General features: G+C 38.1%; 1 protein-coding gene across 1 annotated transcript in view; it reads left to right on the top strand.

Moving 5' to 3' along the window:
- ANO2 (anoctamin 2) overlaps positions 1-27,643 on the top strand; it is a gene marked incomplete at its 3' end in the record, with an annotated part of 188,697 nt that overhangs the window by 47,771 nt on the left and 113,283 nt on the right. The window contains exons 8-10 of the mRNA XM_082309248.1: positions 2,990-3,054; positions 21,554-21,688; positions 24,274-24,434. Of these exons, the coding sequence (XP_082165374.1) occupies positions 2,990-3,054; positions 21,554-21,688; positions 24,274-24,434 (361 nt within the window). The remainder of the gene's footprint in view (positions 1-2,989; positions 3,055-21,553; positions 21,689-24,273; positions 24,435-27,643) is intronic.

Genomic DNA, 27,643 nt, shown 5'->3' with positions numbered 1-27,643 from the left:
AAGACCTTTCTTTTTGCTCCTCACATTCCATGCTGTAGCTATGTTCAAAACAGCTTTTAAGTAGTTCTAATAATTTAATAGCTTTAACTTTCTTGTTTTGTATATTTCAGTGAATGCATTTATTAGTATGATTATTTATGGAAATAAATAAAACTGTAGGTAATGCTGTGGGGTAATGGCAAGGTGTGATTTTGAGTAGGTAACCACAAGTATTCATATGAAAATATCAATATGGCAGCTAGGACAATCCTCTTCAACTCCCATTGAAGCCAAAGAATATCAAACCTAGTCTCATAATTTCTTTCCACAAGTGCAAAGCATTTTGTAAGACTGCGCTCTGTAAGAGCAATATTCTACAAACCGAGACTCCACACTCCCTGAATCTCATTGCTGAATTTCCACTTGCTTCAGCAGTGTAGGATTTACTCCCTGATCTATGAATAGAAAATACTTTATGCTGTATCTTTAATGAGTATGCAATGGCATAGCTCTGTTCACTTAAATGGTTGCAAGCCAGTTTCCATATTCTGAAGAATAATACTTTCTCAGGCGCATGTTTGCAGGATCCAGGTCTTAATTGCTCACTTAATATTTATTTAGTTCTTTCACATAGCATCTGCAGGAGGAGAGGCATTATAAACAGTAGAAATATGTGACTGGAAAACCTCAAAATATGTCAGGATAACTCTGCAGTTACAGTATCTGAAATTTCTCCACACTTATTTTAACTGTTCTGTTAAATTCATAAGATGCTGTAGCATGCTGCTAGCTTTCAAAATGGATCATCTGACAGATGCAACTACTGATAATTGCAAAAACTGTGTGTACTTTGTTACTAACATGCTCTCCAGCTCTTGCACACTTGTATAACTCCATTGTGCAATAATCTATTATTTACTGGAAAAAAAGCATCATGCTTAATGAACATCTATTTTGCAGATAGAACTAAACAGTTTGCAATCCAGTCTGCAACTAAACTGATGAGTTCCACATACTACACATTTTGAAAAAATCTATATCTTACTGTTTTAAAATTACTGATTTTGACTGTCTTTGGAGTTTCTTTTTTTCTGTTAAAGAAAAAAAAAAGTAAACAAACATTTAACTTCTCTGCAGAACATCCTCTGTATGTACCTGGTTGTGTATTTGTGTGCATGTGCTTCTTGGTTTGTATCTTCTTCCTCAGCAGCTTTAAAACTTATTGCCCAATGCCAGACAAAGTTTACAGAAGAGTAGAAGTCTCCAAGGTGTTAACACAGTAATTACATTGCTTCACATTAACTACAATTTCCATGAGACAGGCAAGGGACTGTCAGTTAGTGCTCACAGCAAGGAAGGAACTGAAGTATGAGGTCATCTCTTGGAGCCAGCAGATATTCCACACAGAAGCTCGTTCTTAAAACACAGTTTTATCACTACTCAAATTTTACTAGGAATGACATGGTACCTTATTTTAAAGGAGCTGACTGCACCTCTCATATGCTACTCTTTTTCTGGACTCCCTCCACTTCTTTTTTTGAAAACAGGGATAAAAGGCTTGACACCTGTCTTTTTGGGTGGTACAGATTTATAATCTATAAATAGTGATGTGGTTAATTTAGTTTCATTTATCATCATATTCTGGTTATTTGTTTATTATTTTTTGATGCACTCTGTACTTCAAGAAATAGTTTTCAATGAGCATGTTGTCTTAGACTGTCTACAGTCTTGTCACAGTATAAAACTATGAAAAGAATACAAACAATTTCAGGTGATTCCACAGAAAATTTTACTCTTTTGCATGGGACTGCCCTGATTTTTATTTTCCTCTGAAGATAAAATATGTGAACAGTCATCTAACTTTTTTAGATCCTGCTGATATTTCCTCTGAGCTTCCTTTGGTCTTCATGTAATTCTGGAAAGCTTCATTTTTGAATGTCCTTTCTGGATTATTAATAAATGCATACACAGTTATAAAATATCCCACTATCAAATTAAACTCTTTTTTACCAAATTGTTAATTGCATGGTAATTTCTATCCAGCAGTTGGCTTTTGCTTCAGAACAGTTTGATGTCTTTCACACCAAAATTAGCAGTTTCCTTTACAGCCTCTTCTAAGACAGTGTCAAAGTTTTCTTTTCTCTCTTTGAAAGTTTGACAAAGTTGTGTCACATAGATCACAGCAATGAAAGAGGGAATGAGGGAGACTATCCCAAGTCCCTTGCCTATTGCAGTTGAGTGTATTGTGGTTAATGTACCACAGGTCCTGAAATGTTTCCTTTTATCATTGACTCTGTTGCCACTGGATTCCTCCCATTGTAAGCAGTTTCTGTAGGATCTGCGCCTTCCTTGTGCTGTCTGTAAGCTGTGGGTGAATTTGCATTTCCAACAGTAAACATGTGAACTCGTGTGTTCATGTGCAGTATGGGGAGAGAAGGGGGTTTTTTATGGGCTTTACTGGGTATAGTAGCCTTGGGAGCTGAGGAGGAGAACAGGCTGATTTTGCCACATTTGTTACCTCTCGGTATGTTTTTACATACCAGTTTACCAGTTTTGAACTCTTACCTCAGTTCACTTCACCTTGAACCTGGAAATACTGGTCAGTACTTATCTATGGCATGGTTCCAGACATTAAAAAATTACATCATAGTAGAATTTCACTCTGTAAGTAGGATTATTTCTAGCATCTTTCCAAAGATTTCCACAAGACTACAGCATCTTTTTTTTTTCCTTTTGAGCCCTTCTATTTAACATTACTATCTAATAAATTGAGGAGGGGGTTAGGTATGTGGAGAAAGATGTGTGTACCGCATCCTCGCATTGCTGGCTTGGTTGGAGTCTTCCGTAACTGTCTGAAAAATGTACTTGGAAGTTTGTTTTGAAGTATGGGAAACTCTTTTTTGGTACATATATTTTTAACTCTTATAAGATGTTTGTAAAAACAGATGGGAGCACTTGTTTCATGTTAATTTTCTGCTGTTTGTTGTTTTTTTTTTTAATTTTTATTTAGTTGCTGTATCGAGAATGGGCAAGATACGGAGTATTTTACAAGTTTCAGCCTATTGACCTCATAAGGTAATATGGACTTGTATAAAACACTAAGGGACCTGGTTCTTAGCTGATGCAGATTAATTAAGTTCCTTCCAATTACTTCAGCAAATGGAATCTTGGATTGATCAGAGCATTAAAAATAATGCTCTCACTGCTTTTCTGTAGCTCTGATAATAGTTTACAGTAACAAAAATACACTAAGCAATAATGTACCTTTGGTTTTGTATAGTGCTTATTCCTGGAAGAATGTCATACTTCACTTTTTTTTTTTAAAAAAAAAACATTAATTATTTCAAAAAAGAGGAATTTCCATTTACATTGGTGAATTTTTATTGGAGACTATGGTCACAAAGTCTGGTGAATAATCAGAAGCTGGTGTTCACATCATGAATCAGTGTGAAAGTATTTGACAGTTTTGAAATTGATTTGATTTTTTTACTCCTGGTTTTACAAGTTTTATTCACCTGAACATATCCATATGTGTTCCCAGTGTTTTTTGTATATTTTGAATTTTGACTTTACAAACATAGAAGTTGGGCTTAAAATAAAACAAAAGAAAACAACCATGCTTTTTAAGGAATTTCCACAATATCTGTACAAGAAAGCCAAACCAAACCAAAACAATTTTTGTTGTATACTATAAATACTGAGTAAAGAAAAGGAAATGTTTGTGAAAACTGCTGACTTGAAATATTCTTACATAAGATATCTGTCTAGGAATAAATGAACTGTGATATTAACAAACAAACAATCCAAAAAAAACCCCCAAAATCTGTTTCTGGATAATTTGTCTACATAAGAAAGATGACATTCATTAGCATTTATCTTTTGAATAATCAGACTCCAACCAGGCTTTCTTATACAATCTGTGCCTACGTGACTACCTGCAAAAGCTGGTGTTAGTAATACAGATAATCAATAATCTTTGTAAAATGTATTTATTATACTTTGAGTTAACATTGAAATACTGCATATAGTTTTTCAAAGACTTTTAACCATTAATTTATAGTGTGAGCAGAATTGCTCTTTATTGGGAGAGAAATGTTTCAAATTGGCAAATGGTAGCGAGACCATAAAATCTTATTGAGGTTCTACAAGGCTTTGAAATTTCCACTTCTTTGCCTCAATGTTTTTGTGCAGGATTTATGTACTTTTTGAATACCAGTTATTCCAGGCCAGGCTACTGTATGGAATAGACAAACTCAGAACAAGATTACAACACCTGGTATGTTGTTAGTAAATATTACAAATGTTAAGTTAAACTGTGACTGGCTAGAGGAATTCTCAAGTTTTACCAGACCTGACAACTCAGATGAATTAAAAATAGAGGTACATCTGCTAACGCTCCATCTTCATTTGTATCTTGCTGTCTCCATTATAATGCTTCATTATACTGATATGATTTCATAGAAATTCTGTGGTTTAAACTTCTGTGAGAAAGAAAAAAAGGACCAGACATGTGAAATTGATTCTCTGTTCTCAGAGATTATTTTTCTTGCTTTTATCTTCCATACTTTACTTGACTTCAAGTTTGACTGTTACCACTAAAATAAATGTGGTTTTTATTTTCTGGGTAATGTTAGAGCTTTAGAGTACATATACCTGAAAAATTACTATCCTTTTCTTTCTGCAACTGAGCTAGGGTTTTGCATCTCTGTACCATGAGGGGGATTTGAGATCAGTCTCAATGTAGTTGCTTATTCCCTTGGCAAACATCAACCACACTTTGTGGATTTTGATAATTTACTGTGATCCTTCTTTCTTAGATTGATTAGATTATACTCAGCTTTTTTCTGGTTATGGGAGCACTGTGTAACTTAAGTTTATATTCAGGCTTTGATGGACAGAAGAAACAGCATTTATTTTGCCTAATATTCAAAGACTTTCCTGACTGAAGTTTTCAAATACATTAACTGTGTTGCAATATGTAGCTTAAATAATGTTCACATCCCCAAATTAATTAGACTTTTTAGTCTATTTTTTAATACAACTTGCAACAGTGAAAATCTTTTTAACTATTCCTTTTTCACCTTTATACAGTGAGAATGCAAACTGAAAGTCATTCTTTAACCGAAGTGCCTATGCTGGGAGACTAGATATGGCACTGTAGAATTATCCTAAATCATTCCCAGAGCCTCAGTTCCTTGCTTCTGGCCATACAGTTGTTGCCAGTTTCCAAGTGATTGTACACCAAAGCTAGGAACCAGGTATTTGTTATTCTCACTCTTGGCACAGACCAGGGATTCTCTGAGGTCCCTTCTAAGGTCTGATATTCTGAGGGAATGCTAACTGCATAGTCAGTCTTAGAATATTTTCAAGTTCTTAAAAATGTAAAACCAAATAAAGGATCATTACGATATTCACCAGCAGTTCAATTCACCCCTGTGTCTTAATCTGTAAAAGTATTCTGCTCTGGCTTTATGCACCTCTTTGGCCTATAGGGAAAATCTATTTTTTTTGTAAATTAAGAAATACAGTTGTGGAGTGAGGAGGGTTTCACCAAATGAGAACACGGTGGGTGTTACATATTTCTGTTCTACAGCAAAACAATTCCAGTTGAAAACTTTAAGGGAATATACAGTGCAGATCATACAGATAGTACAGTGTGAATTGAGGGCTGATTTGTAAAACGTTTATAACACCCAGTCTCTCAGTGCGCATCCAGATATTAAATAACATTGCTTAAAACAAAGCCTGGCTAATGCAGTGTTTTATTTTCAAAAGCATATGAATGTCTAGATATAGCCATATGAATTAAATTTTTGCCTTTCATAGATGTCTATTTTCAACTCAGATGAAGAGGATGATAAACATTTTCTGAGCGGGAAACCGCAAATTTTTTGCTAACAGGTATCTTAGGCTAGAAGTACTGAAAACAGTTTGTCTCCTATTTCAGTCACCATTAGACTTGGAAGGCATGAGTGATATATTAACCAGTAGAGGGTGAAAGTTGCAGTTCTAGGACGTGTAGGGCTCTACAGGTTTGCCTGTTATAATATACTTATTTTCTCATCCTAATTTAAGTATTGATTTCTACTAGAGAGGAGTTTCTCTAGTGTAGCTTTCTTGTAGGAATGCACTTATCAACAGTAGTTCCTCTCAATCCTTGTAATGTAATTTAAAAGGTGCTATAAAAACATATCTGTGGTTCATTGATTTTTTTCTATTTTGATGATGCTCTTTCCTCAAATGAAGATGAGTTCAAACCCAGTTCTTAGGAATTTTTGCAGCTAATGTATTTGTTAGTTTCCTAAGGGATAATACTAATGTTGATCCAGAGACAGGGACAACAGTCCCTAGGAGTTTTATGAACATGTGTAAAGAAAACAGGTTTCATGAGTTTTTTTATAAATGTTATAGTATGTTAATCCAAGTTTTAACTATTTGATTCTAGAATGAATAGGTTGTGAAGAGGGACCTCTGGAGGTCCCTAGACCTACCATGTGCTCAAAGCAGGGCTGGCTTGAAAGCCAGATCAAGTTGCTCATGAGTTTTGAAATCTGCAAGATGGAGATCACACAGCCCCTCTGGGCACTTTTTCCAGTGCTGCCCCACACTCAGGGGGAAGAATTTTTTCCTTCTGTCCATACCAAATTTTCCTTGGTACAACTTATAGCCATTGTCTCTTGTCTTTTAGCAGTGTACCTCTAATGAGTTATAGCAGGTCAAAAAAACATACAGCAAGTATAAGAAGTGCAACAGAATTTATAATGAATTATATTTCTGGTTGAATGCAACCTTTATCACTTAGGAGCTCTAAATGACGGAGGAAATGACTCTGCTAAGGTTACTGATATCACAGAGAGGTGGTTATCCTTCTGAGACAAAAGCTTACTTGACTCCTGGAAAATTGGCAAGTTATCTTCTTAATGGACATCTTGAAGCACCTGCAGATGGGAACCCATGTATGAACTGAAATTCCAGATAGAGGACCATCATCACAGAGGGGAGGTCTCCTTTAGTTATCTTGTTATTAATATATAATTGTCTCGCCCTAAGGAAGTCAAGCAGAGCTAGGTGCTTTTTTATTTGTGGTGGAGCTTATTTTAATTATTTTAATATTAGTGTTTCTAAAACACTAATATTAAAATAAATATTAAAATATACATTTATAAATATTAAAATAAATATTAAAATAAAGGAGCTCATCAGCTCCTTCTAGTCTATCTCCTTTTTCATGTTTTCATTTCTATTTCCTATTGCTAGGACTTCATCTAACATCTTAATAACTAAAAGACTACATTATCTATAGCATGATTACTTTCAAAGCTCCAAGTGCCTGTGTATGCTTATCTTGCTGTAAAGCCTAAAAGTGGGAAGACAGGGTCATTGTAAAGATTAAGGTTATGTATACAATAACTCTTTTTGCAGGAGTAGGTGGAAAAGTGCATTAACAAAAAATATTTTTTATAGTTTATAGCATGTAAATCAAAACTTGGGAGTTTCTGTTACTCAAACTGTCTGCCTAATATATTTCTTCCTTCCTATTTTTAGCTATGTTTTACTTTTGCATGGAAAATTGTTTCAACTTCGTCTATAATGAATTCTGGCCCTCCACTGCAGTGTGCCCATGTTGAACCTGCTCTTGACCAAACAATCACCAGTTCCCCCCTGTTCCTGCATTTGAATTCTGTCTTCCTAAAGCAGAGGAGCCTATAGGTTTCTTTTCCTGGCAGTTTTTAAAGTGATAACAGACCTATGATGTTCTGAAGTTTGACTCTGTCAGCTCTGGATACTGTTACCTTCACTTTCAATGTCTTGGCGCCTATGCAGTGCAGTATTCAATGTAAGCAATCAAGCTTCAAAAGTGTTCTTACTGGTTTGCCTTTTTTTCTTTTTTCTTCTTTCATCAGTCTTCACCACAAAAACCAAAATGGGTATATCTGCTTGCCCTGCTTAGGATAGGGTAGTTTTAAAGGAGTGATAACATAAGAAAGTGGGAGTTCTGCTGAGATGGTGTTTTTATTATCTTTAGAGATAAGTGTTGCTTCCTTGGCAAAAGTGTAGTTAAGATCAATTTCTGGTACAGCATTCCTCGAACTGTGGCCATCTATCCTGCTCAATACACTAGCAAATCACTGCTTCTTTCACCACCATTCTTTGTAGCCACATCTTCATCTCTGGAGAGAGAACATTTGTCTTCACATACTGTCTAGAACTGCAAGAACTTGAAAATAAAGGCCTGCGGTACCCTCCCTAATTCCAGAGGTACACTCAAATGTTGTTCAATCATTGGTTATGCTAACTTGGGGTTATTGATCCTCAAAGTGCAGATTCTCCTGTATGTTTTAATTCCTCTGCTTCCCTGTGACTCTTCTGTTATTATTGTGAATTAACCTAACCAAATATCCCATCTTTATTTTTATGCAATGTAACCACTTTGGCAGAAAGGAACCTTGTGATTTGTGGTTATTTCACAGGGATTGAACAACACCTTCTAATTCTTGCCACAGAGCTAAACCTTATCAGTCCAGACTAATATTTTGGGAGAGAGATATATACAGCACCCCACTCTGTGGTGGGCTGGCTGACCCAGCAGGTCAGTCTTACATGTCCCAGATTTGCAACAAATATCTGTGTCTTTTCTGAAAGCCAGGTTTCAAAGCAGGGAACAGTGAGGCCTGTCTCCCATACCCAGCCAGAAGTCTGAGAGCAGTGAGCTCCCTTCATGCCCTCCCTTTGCAAGGCTCACATGATTATCACTAGCTTCCATAAGGCTGTAGAGAGAAAAGAAACTCCACCATGGTAGATGTGCAGGGTAATATCCACTTCCTAATGCCTGGAGAATAGTTATGTTATGAAATTTTCTCTCTGCTGAAGCAACTGCTAGGTCAGGTGGTTATTTACTACCTTCTGAGTAAGACATCACTTGAAACATCAGGTCTGTACACTGTTACAATGAGGAGCTTTTCTCTACCTGACAGTTTGACTCCTTATTTAACAGAAATGCCTTTTCAGTGGAAACCAAGCATGTTTCAGGCTTACCCGTTGATTCTTTTCTTTTATAGGCCCTTTTCTTCACTGTGTGCCAGTGGGGTGCTCCTCATTTTTCGGGATTCCCTTTCCCTTTGAGGGAGGAAGGAGCTTGCTTTCTTTTTGGGGACTAGGGATCAGTGTGTTTAGTGTGTTGTGCTTTCCCCTTTAGTCTGGTGAATTACTGTAACATTCTTCTGAGACAACACTTGATTCATGGGATCCTGGAGAGGGTCCCCTTATGCCAGGTGGGTAGTTACAGTAAAAACCAGTTCTTCTTGGTAAACAACTAAATGACTGAGTTCCCACACAGAAATATGGGAACACCATGCAATTCTTCCCTGTCTGTCTTTAGCAGGCATATCTTCAATATTCACAAAGATGCTGAGGCTATATGCAAGGAATTCTTTATTAGGAAGAGAAAACAGCTTTAAGCCTGGGAAAGTGCAGTAATCAAACAAACATAGCATTAAGTAGAAAAATGCCCATGAGCTCTACCAGTAATTCTGGCAGTAGTCCATCTAGCTCCTTTCCAAACCTCTGCTGAGAACGTGACTGAGACAATAATCTGAACATATCTTCTCACTGTAACCCTTTGCACTTTGAGTCCAACATCTTTTTATAGTTCCAAGGAACTTTACAACAAAGATTCATTCCCAACATGGGGTACGTTCCACTTACAGTTCATCATCATTAAAGCACTAGGTACAGTGGGAAGTGCTATGCCAGCATCCACTCAGCCTTGATGTTGTCCTTTGGGCCAGTTTTTAAAGTAGAGAGCTTCCTGGAGAGAGAGAGAAGCAGGTGGGACCCTGGAGCGGCGTCATAGCTTTTGAGAAAGGAACGCTTTCTCCATCATTATAATTCTTTCCCCTTTCCAGTGTCTGTGTGATTTCATTACCCCTCACAACCCCAGTTTATTTATGAATGGACTTTTGTATCATGTCATACGTCCATTAACTGGATTGCATATTAGATACTTGATGCTAAGACAGGACTTTTCGTCTGCAGTTGCAGGGAGTTTCCCTTCCACCCCTGGAACTTCTCATCACAGGGCTCACACAAGTGCTCCAGCCTGTGTTTATTGCAAAGCAGAGGGTTTTTGCTCATGATGCATAAATCACTGAAGAATTTGTATTGAATTATTCTGCTGGGTGCAGGCCTGTGACTGGAGTGAGATGATTTACTTACAGCTCTGCATTTCATAGACTTTGCCAGTCCTGTAGGAAGTGGTTCTCTCTCTTTCTGTTTTGGCAAGAGCTTGGTCTTATTTATTGGTGCTTGCATGAGAGATGGAATTTTAAACCAGTAGGCTTGTATTGCACTGCTGAGGAAAACCAGATCCCTGCTTTCTGATAAACATAATTCCCAGGCTTCAGGTCACTGTCTGAGCACTAAGATCCTCATTACCATCCAGATTCCTCACTCCTTCAGTGGGATTTTCAAAAGCTAGCTCCAGCACAGGATGTGCACATCTACATCAGGACTTATGCAAAGCCAAGGCTCTGAAGACTGAAGTTGGTGCTGCGCAGCTTCCTGGTGCCTCCCCCTTGGATTGTGTAGTTTTGTAGGCAGCTAGAGTTGGATTTTATCTGTGTGCAGAGCTGTCTCAGGCTATGTTCTGTAGTGCCTGTATGATGCCTGAACTTCACAGCCAGAAACTTATATTTCTTAATGGATTTGAGGGATAGGTCCAAATCCAACAGGTATCTTTGGAGGTGATATCAGTGTATTTTGATAGAAAATGAAAGTTTGCTGTTTTAAAGTGGAGAAGCAAAAGCCAGAGATGGGAAGCCACATTGAAACAAAAGAGAAAGTCCTGCACGTTTTTATGTACATGTATACGAATATTTGTAGGCATCTAGAGGTATGTACTGCATGAGAACTGCAGGGAGTAAAAAACAGTTGCTGCATTTGGATGGTTACAGTTCTGCTTATCTTTCTTGTAAAACTGGTCTTGATATCTTGATCAGTAGAAAGTTCTGGCCATGGCATGCTGGGGTGAGAGGAGGTCCTTTTCTGACTCCTTGAGCACTGACCAGGGGTTAAGACCAACCCTTGTAATTTGGTTTAAAGGTATACCCCAATATTAAGATGCTTTGTACGAGGATCTTATCTCTTGCTGTACAAAATTTACATTAGAACAGACCATAGCTTTGTCTGATCCATTAACCTGTCTCCAACAGTGGACAAAACCAAGATGGCAAGGGAAGAGATTAAGAACTGGGCACCATGTAACAATTATCCCCAGAAAACACCTGCATAAAGAAGGTTTCCAGCACGAGAAATCTCTGAACTTCCACAGTCAGTACAGAGAGCAAAAAAATGAACATTTTAATGCAATATTGAGCAGGTGCTTACTGCTGTTGTGTATTACTGTCTTCTGTGAATCACAGAATCACAGAATGGCTGAGGTTGGTGAGGAGCTCTGGAGGTCATCTGGTCCAAACCCCTGCTCAAACAAACAGGGCCATCTAAAGCCAGTTTCCCAGGACTAGATGCTTTTTGAATATTTCTAAGGAGGGAGACTCCACAACCTCCATGGGCAACCTATTCCAGTGCTCAGTCACCCTCACAGTAAAATAATGTTTCCTGATGTTCAGAGGGAACCTCCTGTGTTTCAGTTTGTGCCCATTTCCTCTTGTCCTGTCACTGGACACAACTGAAAAGAGCCTGGCTCTGTTGTCTTTCCACCCACCCTTCAGGTATTTACATACATTAATAAGATTCCCCTTGAGCCTTCTCTTCAGGCAAAAAGTCTCAGCTCTCTCAGCTTTTCCTCATATGTGAGGTGCTCCAGTCCTTTAATCATCCTTGTGGCCCTTCACTGGACTCTCTCCAGTATGTCCATGTCTCTCTTGTACTGAGGAGCACAGAACTGGACACAGTACTCCCACTGTGGCCTCACCAGTGCTGAGCAGAGGGGAAGGATCACTTCCCTTGACCTGCTGGTAATACTTTGTCTAAAGTGGCCAAGGACACCATTTGCCTTCTTTACAGCCAGGGCACATTGTTGGCTCACATTCAACCTGGTGTGCACCAGGACCCCCAGGTTCTTTTCTGCCAAGCTGCTTTCCAGCTGGGTGCCCCCCAGCAAGTACTGATACATGGGGTTGTCCTTCCCCAGGTGCAGGACTTTGCACTTGTCTTGAATTTCACAATGTTCCTGTCAGCTTGTTTCTCCAGCGTGTCGAGGTCCCTCTGGATGGCAGCATGACCCTCTGGCATACCAGCCACTCCTCCCAGTTTTGTGTCATCTGCAAACTTGCTGAGGGTACACTCTGCCCCATCATCCAGATCATTAACGGAGATGTTAAACAGGATCAGACCCAGTACTGACTCCTGGGGTACACTGCTAGTCACTGGCCTCCGACTAGACTTTGTGCCACTGACCGCCACCCTCTGGGCGCAGCCATTCAGGCAGTTTTCAATGCACCTCACTGTCTGCTCATCCAGCCCATACATCAACAACTGCTTTATGAGGATCTTATGGGAGACAGTGTCAAAGGCCTTACTGAGTCCAGGTAGACAATATTCACTGCTCTCCCCTCATCTACCAGGCCAGTCACTTCATCATAGAAGTTTATGAAGTTGGTCAAGCATGACTTCCCCTTGGTGAAGCCATGCTAACTATTCCTGATGATTTTCTCATCTTTAATGTGCCTGGAAATGGTTTCCAGGATTACCTGCCCCATCACCTTCCCTTGGATTGAGGTGAGGCAGATCGACCTGTAGTTCCCTAGGTCCTCCTTCTTGCCCTTCTTGAAGATGGGGATAATATTTGTTTTCCTCCAGTCTTTGGGTACTTCTCCCCTTTGCCATCATCAATGCAAGATTATTGAGAGTGGCCTTGCAATGACATCTGCCAGCTCCCTCAGCACTCGTGGGTACATCCCATCAGGGCCCATGGACTTATGTATGTCCAGTTTGCTTAAGTATTCCCTGACCTGATCCTCTTCCACCAAGGCTACATCTTCCTTGCTCCAACATTTTCCCCTGATCTCTGGGACCTGGGATTCCTGAAGGCCTGAAAGATAATGAACGAGAAACTCTTGCATGCATTTAGCTTGCACAATGCATTTGAATGTGTTTTGTTTGCCTTTCCATTTGTCACAGTCTCAGAAGTCTTGAGAACTAGCAGTTTAAATTTTAGTTAAACAAGAAAGTTCTGTAACTCTCTTATTGTCTCAAAATGCCAAGAGGCAAGCCTTGCTATCTCAAGGTGTGCAGTAATACTGTGACTAAAAAAGAATTTATTATACTTGTCTTTTACTGGAAATTAGCCACTAGATGGTGTCTATCTGACAGTAGTAATACTTACAGTGCAAGTACTTGCAAGTACTTACTAAAGCAAATATATGAAATTAATTCAGACTCTGTAGTAAGGCTTAGCTGTATTAATTAGAAAAGCAAGAAAGCTTTCATGAAATATTAGTTATTATAAACCAAAGTTATTTATGAAAAGAAGTCAGCATTTGAGCTTCAAACTCTGTTAACCTAGATGATGAAAATCGTGCAAAGTGTTTTGTGAAAACTGAAGTGATAAAATATCAATGACCTCACATTTGTTCAAGGTAAAAACTTGGGCAAACATCTCATTTGCAAGTAAAGGGAAGCCAGAAAAGCAAGTAATAATAGGTGTTAAAAAAATAGGAAGAAAAAAGACTAGGTAACCTCCCTGCCAGTCTAAAAGAAAGGCTGATTCACTGTATGATATTAAATAGGTTACTCCTTATTCGTAGGAGCTTGTAGAGATTATTATGAGAGAAAATGTTATATGTATAACTGAATGAACTATTTGTTTCTTATGTAGAGTGTCACTTTGTGTGCTGAGATGTTTATGAAGTGAACCTGTACTCCTTTCCTCATAGGTAACCTCTATTGACTCACATTGGTATTGACTCAGCCTAAGGTAGCCAGGCTACCTGCTATGGATTTTTAATTTGCGAGGTTTGGAGGGTTACTGGCATTTTTGAATGCTAAAGTATGCTAAAGAATAAAGTAAAGAAAGCTAAAGAGAGACACCGAGTGTATGTAGGTTGTCTTATGCATAAGTTCTTAGAAGTGACGGGACAAACACTTCATTATTACTTTTGCTGAAAATGTCTCTCTTTAGTAAGGTGTACTGTGGCTACTGCATTCTCAGAGACACGTAGAACTTTTGTAGGCAAAGAACATGACAGGCAAATCCAGATGTCAACAGAATATGTAATCAGGCACTTAATATTTTCAAACACTACATAAGGCTAAGGACTGCTATTACTGCACCTAAAGTGCTATGTATGAGTACATTATTATTTTTATGTTCCTGCAAATCACATTCTCTTTTTGTCTAGCTCTCTGATAAAAGCTCTCTTTAACTGTGGGGATCTGGACACTTTACAAAGGCCATGCACAAACCCAAAAATGCTTTGTAGAAGCCCTGAGGCTTTGTATTCTCCCATAACAGAGGGGAGAATGCAGTTACAGTGCTTCTGACTAAGCAGCATCATGTTGCTTTCTTATACAATTGGTAGGTAGCCAGCCTTATTTTCTGTCTCAGTCACATTACATGTCTACTTATTATGCTTCTATTGTTCTTTGTATTACAGTCAGTAAACAAAGGCTTTTTTTCAGTTTATAATCCATCACCACAAACTATGCCCTTTCATTTGTATTCTGACAATTTCTTGGAATGGAAGCAATAGGGTTTGTGAATCTATGAAGCCCAGTGAGTGTCTTGTCCTAGTTTTATTTCTTTACAGGGTAAGGTTTGATTTTTTGCTATTTTAAATTGCAGTTAATACACAAATTCTGTGGTTTTTATTCTAGATATTTTTCCCAGTTTTCTGAATACATTAGAATTTGAGAACTTGAATATTCCCTTTCTCCACACATATTCCCTTCTCCCTAAACAGTACCCTATTACTGTCTTGAATAGTACTTATTTCTTAAGAGCCAAGAGATTAAGGGAAAACACAGTTCTAAGTGAATTTCAAAATTTCTGTTCTCTAAGGAGTTGCAACATTTTGATAGTGGGTTTTTGTCCTATAATGAATCACAAGTAATATTTCACAGTGCCTTGGAAGAAAATATATCCGTGTCTGGTATAATCTATTTTAGGCAGATTTGGCTCCAGACTTCAGGTACCATTGGAGGAGATGGCAAAAATTTGTTAACTAATGATTTCAAACAAGAACTTTAAGTAAAAGGGCTTGATTAAATGGCTCTTGTGGCATCTTGCTTCATTCTACTTTCAGAGAAGAAGAGTCAGATTTGTAGTTTCTCTGTTGGTCTTTGGTGAATGCTCTCAGTCAGAAGCACAACAGGTGACTCAGTGCATTACTTGCTAGAGAAAATACACAGGGTATTAAGTCTTTTATCAAAATCAAAACCTGGGCTGTGGCTCTGAACTTGTTTCCAGGTCTTACTGGTCTGGTACCAAGTGTTCCAAAGTGAATGAGGGACATTTGCAGATGTGGACACAAACATGAATGTTAGAGCTAGCTTTCAGCATTTAGGGTTTCATTTAGGCTTCTTGCACTGGCTTATCAGCTATTTTCACAAATACCCTCATAATCACTCTCTACTGGACAGTCTTGATCTTCTTCTACAGTTTAGGCAAAGCCATGTGCTCTTACCTTGGACAGAGGCTCCTTTCCTTGTTTTCTGTATGCAGAACAAGTTGGCCTTTCTAATGGACATTTTCTTTCCTGACTCAGACTCAGCTGCATTGTAATTTAGCTGAGGTTCTGTAGTTATTTTTTTTCTCCTCTTAAAATTTTAATAAAAATTGTTTTTCAGTTTCTTGGCAAGTTCTTCCAAGGGGGATTGTCTTCTGCCAGGAGCCTTTTTTGGCTTCCATATTGCTCCATTTTGGTGCACTCTCTGTATATCTGGATTTAGCACTGATATGTTTCTTCTTGGGACTGTCTGGACAGAATATGTGTGCATATGCTGTCAGGCACAAACATGGTAGAAATCTCTAAGATCTCTGGATGCACAGCAGCCTCAGTGCTGCTGCTGAGCGGTAATTCCACCCAGGTGTCCCAGATGGTTGTAATAAATGCTTGAATCCTGCCCTGAGAAAATTTTCAAGTGGAGAAAAAATGACATATCCAGAAAAGTTTGAACTTAGACAACTCTACCTGGAGTGAAATGGTGGGATATACAGAAATGTTATGTCCTGATCCTGATTCTGTTATAGCGACTGAGGTTTTCGCTATACTTCAGCACTTTCTGAAATAAATCTAGAGTTTTGAGACGGAAACTTCAATTTGGTGAGAACTATTACCTCAGAAACAAGGAAAAATCTCCTGTGTTCTGAACTTAATATGTGCTCGAAATTAGTTCAATGTTTGTAAGGGTGGTCATTGTTGTACCTTTGCTTTAATGGTAGATTTTCTTCTGGTGACAAAGCCCCCTGAAGGAATTAATTCTGTTCCTGACCCTCTGCCACAGATTGCCATTTTCTCCACTGGTCTGTCACAGCTGTTTACAGGCTGACACTGTGAACTGGCTTGCTGTGGGTCAGAAAGGGAATATGCACCTGGGCTGGAAGCTGGGGAGGGAAAGAAAGTTTTTAAACTGGCTCTGGTAGCAGAGATGTTCTGACATGAAACTACACTTTGAGGGGACTGCTTGTCCTTTCTCCTGACAGTAGAAATATCAAAATTTTGTCCATAATCTGTGCAAATAGTTTTATTTTGAAGACATAAGTAATACATGTGACTTGTTTGACCATTTGCACAGGGGAAAGTTTACCTAATAGAAGCTGTAAATCAGTTTAGTTTTGCATAGAAACTACTCCACCACCGTAGGGGTAGTGGAATGAATTGTGGCAAACACAAAATAACAGCTGGCCTAGAATGAGGTTTGGAAATTTAAAAATTGAAGAGTTTTGAACAGATTTTCCAGTTAGGTGACTCAGTGTCCACAGCGTCTTTTCCTCACTTTTTTAACTTTGTTCCTGAACAACTCCAGAGTTCTTTCCAGCATGTGTCACGCACCACATGCTTTATTCACATTCCAGGTATCCCACACTTGTTTTCACAGAGTCAAAAACTGTTTTTTTTTCCTTTTCTCTTCTCCCCCCTTCCCCAAATCTTAGTCTATTTATAAATTGCACAACTTGGCATGGAAGCACTGTGACCAAGATGCAAGCATAGAGTTTAATTATCAGTTATTCTTTTTGATGTTGGTTTGGCAACCAGACAGACAGAAGTGCATTGCAGATGTCTGATTCAAGTGTTATATGGGCAAGCACAGGGAACTGAGTAAATATTTTCACTGAGTCCTTCTCAAGACTTCTTATTCTAACTCTACCATGAGAGGGAATACACTTTCTACAGATGATGGTTGTTGCTGTAGTTTTTTAATGCTGTTTCCGATCATTTGCTTGAAGTGCAACTTTTGTTCAGCTTCTGAAGAAGTTATGGATGATTTGGCCAAATCTTTCCTTAAAGACATGATTCTTGCTCAAGAGAACTTAGTGCTTGGTAGGTGGCCATTTTAGCAGCATTCAAAAAGCCTTCCAAAATGAAAGGCACAAAATTTCACCTTATACTGTAAAAACACACAGAACAAAATGCTTGGCTGCTGCTTCTGATAGGGGCAGTACACATTCATTATCAAAGCCATTTGCCCCTTGCTTTGGATGAGAACTGCTGTCCTCATCGCATATGTGTATGGGACATTTCTCTACATTAGAATATAGGTAATGTGGAAAGAAAGTTCATGCAATGCAGAGGGCATACCTTTTTTATGGCAGTCTGCAGTGGGCCATCCATGAGCATACTTTGGAAAGGATTAGTCCTTAGCTTTGTATGGATATATGTGAACCGGATGTGAGTTAGCTACTGAGGCAGGGCAAAAACCTCATCTCAGTTCTTTTTTGAGCAGTTTTTATGAGCAGTACTCATAAATCATGAGTAATTCCTAGAGTATAATAAAGTAAGACTGGTTTTATCCCAATGTAAATTAGAGAAGATGCCAAGTTCTTGGTGTAAATATACAAAAACTTGCAAAAACTCATTTTCTTGACATACATCTTACTCTACCCTTGAAGAACATACTTTTTTTCTCTTCATTCACTACAATCATTCTAATTTCTTTCCTGTTAGTGTGAAAATATAGAGGGGCTAGTACGTCCACATTTGAGAAAACTTATCCTGCTTTCAAAGTGAAATAGCATTGCAATTTGCTAACATGAAACTATTGACTTGAGTAGGGGTGGAATGCTTTCAAACCTTGTAAAACTAGGCCAGTGTGCCTTTCTTAAGAGATTTTTAGAGGGGTGCTAGAAAGAAACCTACCTCATGGTATTTCTAAGGTCTGATCCAAAAATCGCTGAATCCAGCTGTGGCTGCAGTAGATGTCGCAGGTGGTCACAGGTGTTTGCAGAGGCTTGTCTCCTATTCACAGCAATGGGAGAACAATTCTTGGGGAATGTCAAAAAAGGAAGGAATATGTCCACGTTCTGTGTTTTTCTAGCTTGATAAACTCAGATTTATCTTTATCATCATGCTTCCAAGCACTGTCATTGCTTCTCCTTAGATTATTTCACTTTCTGGCACGTTGGTGGACTGAGCTTGGGCACAGCAGTCTTAATTATTTTTCTTTTTCAAAACAGTTAAGCCACAGAACATTGTGCAGTTTTCTTCTTGGCAACTGCTTTTTTCTGTACTGCCAGGACATTGTTCAGCTCTTCTCACTTTCTCTTGGCATGGGTGCAAACAGCAACCCTTTGCTTTATAGGTTACATATTGCATTTATCACTGGAAGGCTTAAAAATGAGAGGAAGCCTCATGAGCCATAAGCTTCAACTTCACTGACCCTGGTCAGCTGCTCTTTAATGCTTCTGGGATTTGAAGAGTTTCTGTGCTAATTTGTGGCCTTTTGTCAAAGCAATAGACAATTTAGAACAGCTCAGATTGTGGACTATTTTTCATTTCTGCTTTGACCTATTTGGAGAACTGTACTAGCTATGAATGTTGCCCAGCTCTACAAATAAGGAAGGAGTAAGAAAACAGATAATCAGAATAATCCCCCTCTCCTCCTTCTTGTTCCATGTTGTCAGGATGACAACTGAACAGTGATGTTTGCCTTACTGTCAAATGCAAGGTGTGTCACTTCCCAATCAGGAGGAAACTTCAGAACAAAGTGAGTCTCCCTCTGTCCTGTGCTGTTCCAAGGCCATTGCTGCTGTATGTTGACTCACACAGGAGGCTTGAGGGAAGCTATAGGCCGTCTGATGATTTATGTATTTTAATCAAGTATTTCCTCCCTCACTTCATATTAAAAAATATTAAAAAACAAGTATGAGAATAAAGAAAAACTGCCTCCTAAAAATTACCTCCAAATTTAGCTGGCATGTGCCAGGTTACAGGGTAGTCCCACAGTATTTGGATTATATTTGCAACATAAATATTTACATTTATCATTTTATCAACTATACTGTATCATATAATATCATGTTTCCTTCTATTCTGTGCAAATGTGGTAATCCGTTGTCCCAAGGTGCTTAAAAACTATGCTGTGGTGTGAATGTAGAGTTACTAAACTGATGTATTTGTTTAAAGACTGATTACGGTAAATAGTAGTCCTATTCTGACTTGTGCAAGTTGGCTTTCTGAAACAAAAGAGAATTACACAGCTAATTAAGTTATTGCCATTCAAGTCACTCTGTCATGATTCCACTTGTGTTGTTTGATACTTAACACAGTCTGTTGCTTATGATAGCCTTGCAAATGTCAGGTGTAGGGGCTGTACCCCTTTCCCAGAAGATTCCTGAAATTTTCCTTGCTTTTGTGCCGGTTCTCCAAGTTATGGCATCACCGTATACTGAAGATAATGTTGTCTGTGTATCACCTTAAAGTGCTTTTGTTCTATTTTCCCTTTTATGATTGTATATGCCCTTCCTAAAGGATAAGTGAGATTGGTTAGACATAAGCAAATATCGGCAGTCATGTAAGGCAACACTGAAATAGGTATGACTGTACTGTCTGCTTTCCTATGTGACAGCCTAGGAACATGAAGTTAGCTGCAGCTGTGATGGTGTGGGAACAGCAACAGGAACTGTAGTAATAACCTCCCCCCCTCACTGTTACTACCTTTGCTCCTTTCATCTGAGCTGGAAATGACTTTGGAGGCTTGTCTCATTGTCCCATGACTCTCTGCCTTGGTTGTACTCCTGCCCTTGTGGCAGGAGCAGCTTGGCCCTGAGACCTAACTTCTGGAGTAGAAAAATTCAGTTTTGCTTGTGCTGCTGAAAGGACTTGAGCTCAAGTCTACAGACATGGAAGTGTGTTGTTAAATTCTGTCAGAATAAAATTATATCTGTTGAAGGAAATCCTGGGCCTCCAAAAATCTCACTTAACTATTTTTATTAGGAATAATTTAGATCTGGGGTGCTAAGCTTGGGTAAAAGTTTCCTAGTGTGACTGAGTTCAGAATCAATCTCAAAGTGGGACTGTGCTCAGCCTGTATGAGGAGCAAGTCTTGTCTTTCTTTTATTAGCCATCTTATCTTTAAATTCTTTTTGTTCTTTCTGCCACAACAGTGTGAATGTATGTCTCAACGATTCAAATGCAGTGTCATGCCCTGAGTGCTCTCGGTATAGCTGCTTTCCGTCCAGCATTCCTCCATCTTATTCTCTGCCTTGTGAAATGTTTCTGTGTTGCTTTTTATCTAAATTTAGTCTTATTTTAGTGATGGTGAGTTCTTGAGCTCTCTGAAGCTCTTGGTGTTTTGCAATATTTGTAATCACTCCTAATGGTACTTTGGAATGATCAGTGAGTTTCATCTACGTTTAGTTTACTTCTTGCAGTGTGATTCATGAAGATGTTGGGCTGAGTACTAGCACATATTTATCAACATCTACAGTGAACTGTTCCTCGGAGCAGAAACAGTTTTTTCAAACCAGCTGTCCAGAAACTGTTAATTTGTCAAAAATATTTATTCTTTCTGAAAAGTCAGTGCTAGCTGTCCAGAAACTGTTAATTTGTCAAAAATATTTATTCTTTCTGAAAAGTCAGTGCTAAGTGTGCAAGTAAACCTTCCTTCTTTAACAGCAATTCAAGATTACTAGTCTTTTAAGATATCAGAGGATGTTGTCAGTTTGTTCCCATAGATGTCATTTCCATGACTCTCACCAATTGAATCCAGGAGGACTACAGAGGCAAAGAATGATGGCATATCTAGATACTTTTCTGAGGAGCTGAATCCTTTCTAATGTTTTCTGCTAAACATTTGGTTGAAATTCTGCTACTCTTGATGGAAGTGAGGGATATTTCACTGACTTCATTTAAGAGATGCAAAAGACGCAGTCTTCCCTGAGCAGATATTAAGTATGTATTATAACGATACAGGACTGTCTTTAACTTCTCAGAACTGAGAACCCCAAACTGCCCAAATCATTCGGTGATACTGACTTCAAGATACCTAGGGTTTTCATCCATGTCTTTGACAATTAGTATTTTAACTTTTGGGGATTGCTAAGAAGCTGTAAAATACATTTGAAAATTATACCCTTGACATATGTTGGTTTTTTTTTTCCTCTCTTCTTTTTCAGAAAGTATTTTGGAGAAAAGATAGGACTTTATTTTGCGTGGCTAGGTTTATATACAGAATTCCTCATTCCATCTTCAGTAGTTGGGATTATTGTATTTCTTTATGGATGTATAACGATTGAGAGTGACATTCCTAGGTAAGCTTCTCTGTGATTAATAATTTGTTACTTGAAAATTATAAGACTGTGCTTTTTGTTCATAATCCTTAGTGAGAATAATTGCTTTTAACATGTCTGAAGAGCAGTGATGTATCATTAACAACCCTGTGAGCATTAGAAATACACATGTATTGAGCAGATAAGACATTTGAATGACACACATTTATTTGGCTGTTCGGCTCCTGAAACAGAAATGTTCAGTGATTCTACTGCATTATTTTAAGTTCTTTTTTATGACATCCATTTGCTTTTTATGAATGCACATATCTCCACGCTCACCCAGAAAGACATTGTACAGAACTCACTGAACTTAATGCAAATACACTGTCCAGTACTCTTGAATTACTTTGTTGTTCTTCGTAAAATCAGGCTATTTGCACAAGTAAGATGAACAATAGTTAGCCGATTTAGCATGTTTGGTATACACAGTATTCTCCTTCTTGACATTTACAAAAAAATTTTGAGTTTTGTGCTGTGTGTCCTCAGGGTGTTATACTAAACAAAACCTACCAAATTGTCAGAGTGATGTTAATGTTTGCTTCTCAGTGAAAAAAGGACTCTTCCTCTGTGTTATCTGTGTCTGACTTACGGTGGAGACAGGATACTGGATTACTAGTACTGCTGGTCACACTCGTTGTGGCAGTTCCTGCATTCTCTCAAATGAACTCGCAAATTTTAAAGTGGATCACTGCAGTAGGACATTATTACTGATAGGTAAATGACGAATAACAACACATCTGAGTCAGGGTTTGTTTTTTTAGCTTGATCTGAATGAATCTTGATGGGCTGTGCTTGTCTGTGGGAAAGCTTGTGCTAACATTTAAACTTAAGTGAGATTTATGGCTAAGATGTATCTGCAGCACCCTCTACTGCCTTTTGAAATAGAAGAGAGCATTACTTTAACGATATGTCATCTGGAAACAGCTGTATGCCTTTCAAATGATATAATATTAAACATATTGGTACTACAGCTTGAATAGTTCTTTTTTCATTTGAAGTCATAGAAAAAATGCTATTTAATGAAGGCCAATATAGGAACAATCATCATCACAATATGCCAGCTATCAATGAAGCAATGTTGCAAGTCTGTCTTTAGCTCACAGTCCTGGCAAGGACACTTGAGCTTTGCACTACTCAGTTCACCTGAGTAAGAATGTGCAGGTATGAAGGTCTTTCACATACAAACCTTATGAAAAAAACTGAAAGCACACTCAGCAGTGTCAGTAGGGTTTGGCTTGTTAAAGAGATAGTGATAATGATTTTTCAAAGATTTTCAGAAACTGAGTAAATACATAGCAAATAAGGTTAAGAATAAAAATAGCAACTTTAAAACAAAGATTTTAAAATCTGTAAGAAAGTCTCTTATCTCACATTTTCCAGAGGACAATTGAACAAATCCTGTAAACGGAGGGAAAGGAAATACAACTTAACATCTGACTATATAAGGCAGAAGTGGAAGCTTTCAAGTTTTTATAAGTTTTGCTGCTGGGGGGGGGGGGGGGGGGGGCTTTTTTCCTTTTTTTAATTTTATTTTTGAAAATTAAGTTAGCACTCTGTAGTAGAAAAACAAGGAGCTATGGAGACCAAGAATACCACATCCATATTCAGCATTCAAACTTGAGAACCCTGAAATGTAAAGGTATCGGATTTGCTGAAACCTGTGCACACAATAGCTGAACACCCTTAAAACATATTAGTATGGGTGCCTAAAATAACTGCTCACACTTGAATAACTTAGCCAAAACCTTATAGCAGATGGTGGTACAGATGAGAATTGGTGTTAAAGTCCTATGCTGGGAAAACAACCATTGCTTTTATAAATACCTCACAAATAAAATGCAGGGTAGAGGTGAACCTCAAAGTAAATGTTGTGAAATAGAACATCCTTGCTAAGAACAAGACTCTTGGCTAGTGTAAGTCTTTTAAATTCAGTACATGTATGTCAGCTTATAGCAAAACCTAGTGTATATCTTGCAAATGGTGTTGCAGATTTATTCTGTCTTTGTCACAGGCCAACCAACATGCCTGGGTGGCTTTTATGCAGATTTATGTGGCCAGTCCCGAAACAGAAAGTAGCATGGTATTTGACATGGACTTTTGTGCCACCATGTTAAAAATGTGTGTTTCGTCAAGGGCATAGAATTTCCTTTACGTCCACTTCAGAATTCTTTTTCATGAATTTAAATCTGATCTGTATCAAATCTTGTAACTGAGTGTAGAGATGGCAAATTCCACTCGGACTGTGTTTTAATTATTTTCTTTTAGTGTGGTTAACCTCAGTCTTCAGTGATGCAGTCTTCACTAATCACTAACACAGTATAGATATTAGATTAGATTGGTTGTTGCATTGTTTTTCTGTTGGTAAGGTGCCTATAAGTATTTTAATATCCCAGCCCATGGCCATGTGCCTTGAAAAGGCACACAGCGTCTGTTATCTGAAACTTCAAGCCACGTACATTGCAAATACCTTGTAATAGCTATGACGTGTTGCTTAATATCACTACTGTACATCCCCCTTTTCTGAGTAGTGATACCCTAAGAACTTGTGCACTTGTCATTCATAGTAAAGAAATGTGCGATCAACGCAATACCTTCACCATGTGCCCCCTGTGTGACAAGTTCTGTGATTACTGGAACCTCAGCTCTGCATGTGCTACCGCTCGAGCTAGCCACTTATTTGACAACCCCGCCACAGTCTTATTCTCCATCTTTATGGCTCTCTGGGGTGAGTATTGTTTTGCATGTTAACAGTATTGTTTGATCTTCGGACTACTGACAGAAATGAAAGCTGTGATGCACAGTAGTAGCCTTACATATAACAAAGTGCTATTAGATTGAATGTGATACATATGGCTTTATGAAGCTGGCAAGCCTCAGAGGGCCAGTCAGGGGCTGTCTGTGCTGAGGCTGGAGAAAGCAATATTACAAGGCTTTCTGCTGTCAGCAGCAAGCTTTGGAATAAATGGAGAGGAGTTGGGTAGTTCAGGGAAGAAAAATGTGTCCTTTCTCCCTCTACTGCCTTGTTTAATGGCAGTTCTAAGCTTTTCCATGTTTTTCCTCATTTTCTATCGACATGGCCAGTCCCTTTAACACCTTCTGCATTTGAGGCAGGAATGTATTTGGGGATTGGTATGGTGCAGGCAGCTGAAAGGGTTTAATTTAAGCACAGAGTGCACTTCCATGTGGGACAACTTAGTCACATAATTTTATCAAAACTTTATGGGATTCCAAGAACAATGGGACTATTATTGTTTTAATTATAATATGTTCTAAAGTATTCCATTTAAACAAGCTTGGTTTTCTTTAATGGCAAATATACACTGTCTCACTGAGGATATCAAACCACTTCATAAACACTAATGAATGCATTATAATATTATTCTTATTGTTTCTGGCCTCACCTCTGCCCTGAAAAGTGTGTATACTGTGCTTGTGTGTATTATTGCTGGTATTATGCCTTCATTCACTCTAGATCTTGTTTATTGTGAAAGTTAAAGGTGTTATTGCTACTGTAAAATGATTTTTTATTTCCCTATTCACTGTTCACAAAATGAAATTTTCATTCTTAATATGAAATTGAGCAAATATATTATTGTACTATAGCCATCCCTCAGCAATCAGTGTGTTATACTTTGCAACCCTATTAAAATTTATAGCTTGTTTTAGAAATGACTGATTGGTAGCTTGATGTTGGGTATGGATAGCGTAGGGTTTTTAAGGAACTTGCAGACAGAACAAATCATGGAAGTAAGAAGTTTTTGTTTACCAGTTCCTGGAAACCCTTCAGCAGAAGTTAGAGAATATGTAAGCACTATGACTAAGAGAAATGGCAAAAGATGATGAATTTGTAGAGTCTCACAATGACTTATTTTCCTGCTTCAGATTGCTGCCAATTACAGAGTGGACTGGCAGATAAGGTGTCACAGTTTACCTGCTGCCATGAAGCATGCAATACACTGCCTGGTCCAAGTTTTAGTTTAGCTCTTTGGACAGCATGTGTATGAATGACAATTTCATACCTCTTTCATAGGTAAATAGTATTTTCCTGACAGAGAATCTGTACTGTAAATTTGCATCCATGTAAATGATCATTTCCATGCAGCCTCATCCAAAATAAATATATTTTAGTATCAGCAATACAATGTGCAAAGCGAAATGTTGATATATCCTTGCATTAAGATAAACTAGTAGAATCTGCAAAGGAACAGAAAAGAACAGAAAGTTCCCTATGCATTGCTTTTAAAAAAAAGGCATGTAAGAATAACAAAATTCTTTCTGAGTTGTTGCCCCCCTCCAAAAAATATTTCCCACAGATTGGAAAAATCTGTTCTTGGGACCATGATAACTGAGCTTGTCAGTGCAAGAAAATACAGCCGTTATATACAAAGAACAACAAAGTGAAATAAAGTATCCTTTACTAACTCTGCACAGCTTGCCTATTAAGTATTAGATTACATCAAATTTTGTTGCCTTACTACTGGGAGACTGTACTGGTTATATCTAGCGCTCATTCTGCTGAATGACAGATCTCCTTCACACACCTAATCAGCTTGCCTCACAGCATTTTGCGTAAATCTTGCCTGAATGCTTTTTTGTAGGGTACAGGATAGTGATGTGGAAACTGGCATCTTATGACTTACAATTGTACACTTAAAAGAGCAAAGTATGGTAATTTGAGCTGGCTTAATTTAATGATGGTGTTGGGCACAAGAAGTTTTTCATCCTGCTTGCCTTCTCCCATTCTGTAAAAAGCAGATGACTTACTATGGCTAATATCTTGAAAGGAATCATGCTTTTACTAGCCAATCTTGATGCCTTATAAAGTATCTTTGTGATTCCAGCAACTCTGTTTGCAAATGGCCATATTCACAAAATACAGAGTAATGCCTCACTAATTGTGCTTAATGTCACTGGTGTTCTGGGATGCAGAATTTCATCTGTCCAATGTGTTTATATAATGAGACTGTTTTTCTGCTAGTGTAACTCAGTGCAAACTTGCTGATTTCAGAACAGCTACTGCATCTAGCCAAATAAGTTCTTACAGAGCTAAATGTGGAACTGACTTTTTGAACAGGAAAAAATGGAATGACTAATAGCACCCTATAAAAAACCAAATGTTTTTGTATTTAGGATATCTAAAAACTCCTGAGTTTTCAAAACATGCTAAATATAGCTTTTTTATTTCCTATCCTCTGTAAGGAAACAGCAGAGATAGCAACTTAATTATTTAATGTCTGGATTTACTTTCAGTGTACTGCCTGTCTGGTGTTTAAATGATATTTGTTTCTCACAATATGGGAAGGTACCTGTGCAGAAAATATTTGCAGCTAACTGTTGAAATAGATTCTGGTCTAATTCTCCACTGTTGTGTGTCTTGTGGAGCTATCTACAAGATGTTCAAAGAGATGTAAATACTGCTGTGATCTAACAATGTTTTTACAGTCCCCTTTTCACCAACTGAAAAGGTGAAATGAAGCATAAGAAAATGGAAAACAGTGCCCACAGTTGTTTATAGGTATAGCTTCTAATGGTATAGTGGGTTTTTTTAGTTTGTATATACTGGTTTAGCATTGATATAGTCATCTGAAAATAGGTGTCCACAAGTCACCAGTAAGAAATGCTATTTCTAAAAAATCCATAAGTCCATAAATCATGAGCAGCTAGGCAAAGGGCTGTCTAGAGGAAAGCAATTATGAGAGGAAGGTCAGGAGACTACAAACATGAGACAACAGTACAACATCTGTTCCTTCATATTAATGAAAAAGGAAAAGCAGGAGACTGAACTACGGGCCAGTCCTTTAGGACAAAATCACCATGTCTATGCAGGACAAAAACATTCAACTGTACCACTATAATATAATGCAAAAGAACATTATTTTCTACATAATACTGAGGGTCTTAGTTTACATATAGGTATCAATGATTTATTTCAGT

This window comes from Platalea leucorodia (genome assembly GCF_965183815.1).
Source record: "Platalea leucorodia genome assembly, chromosome: 4".
NCBI classification, from domain to species: Eukaryota; Metazoa; Chordata; class Aves; order Pelecaniformes; family Threskiornithidae; genus Platalea; species Platalea leucorodia.
The sequence above is the reverse complement of the archived record's forward strand: the minus strand, read 5'-3'. Positions and strand labels throughout refer to the sequence as shown.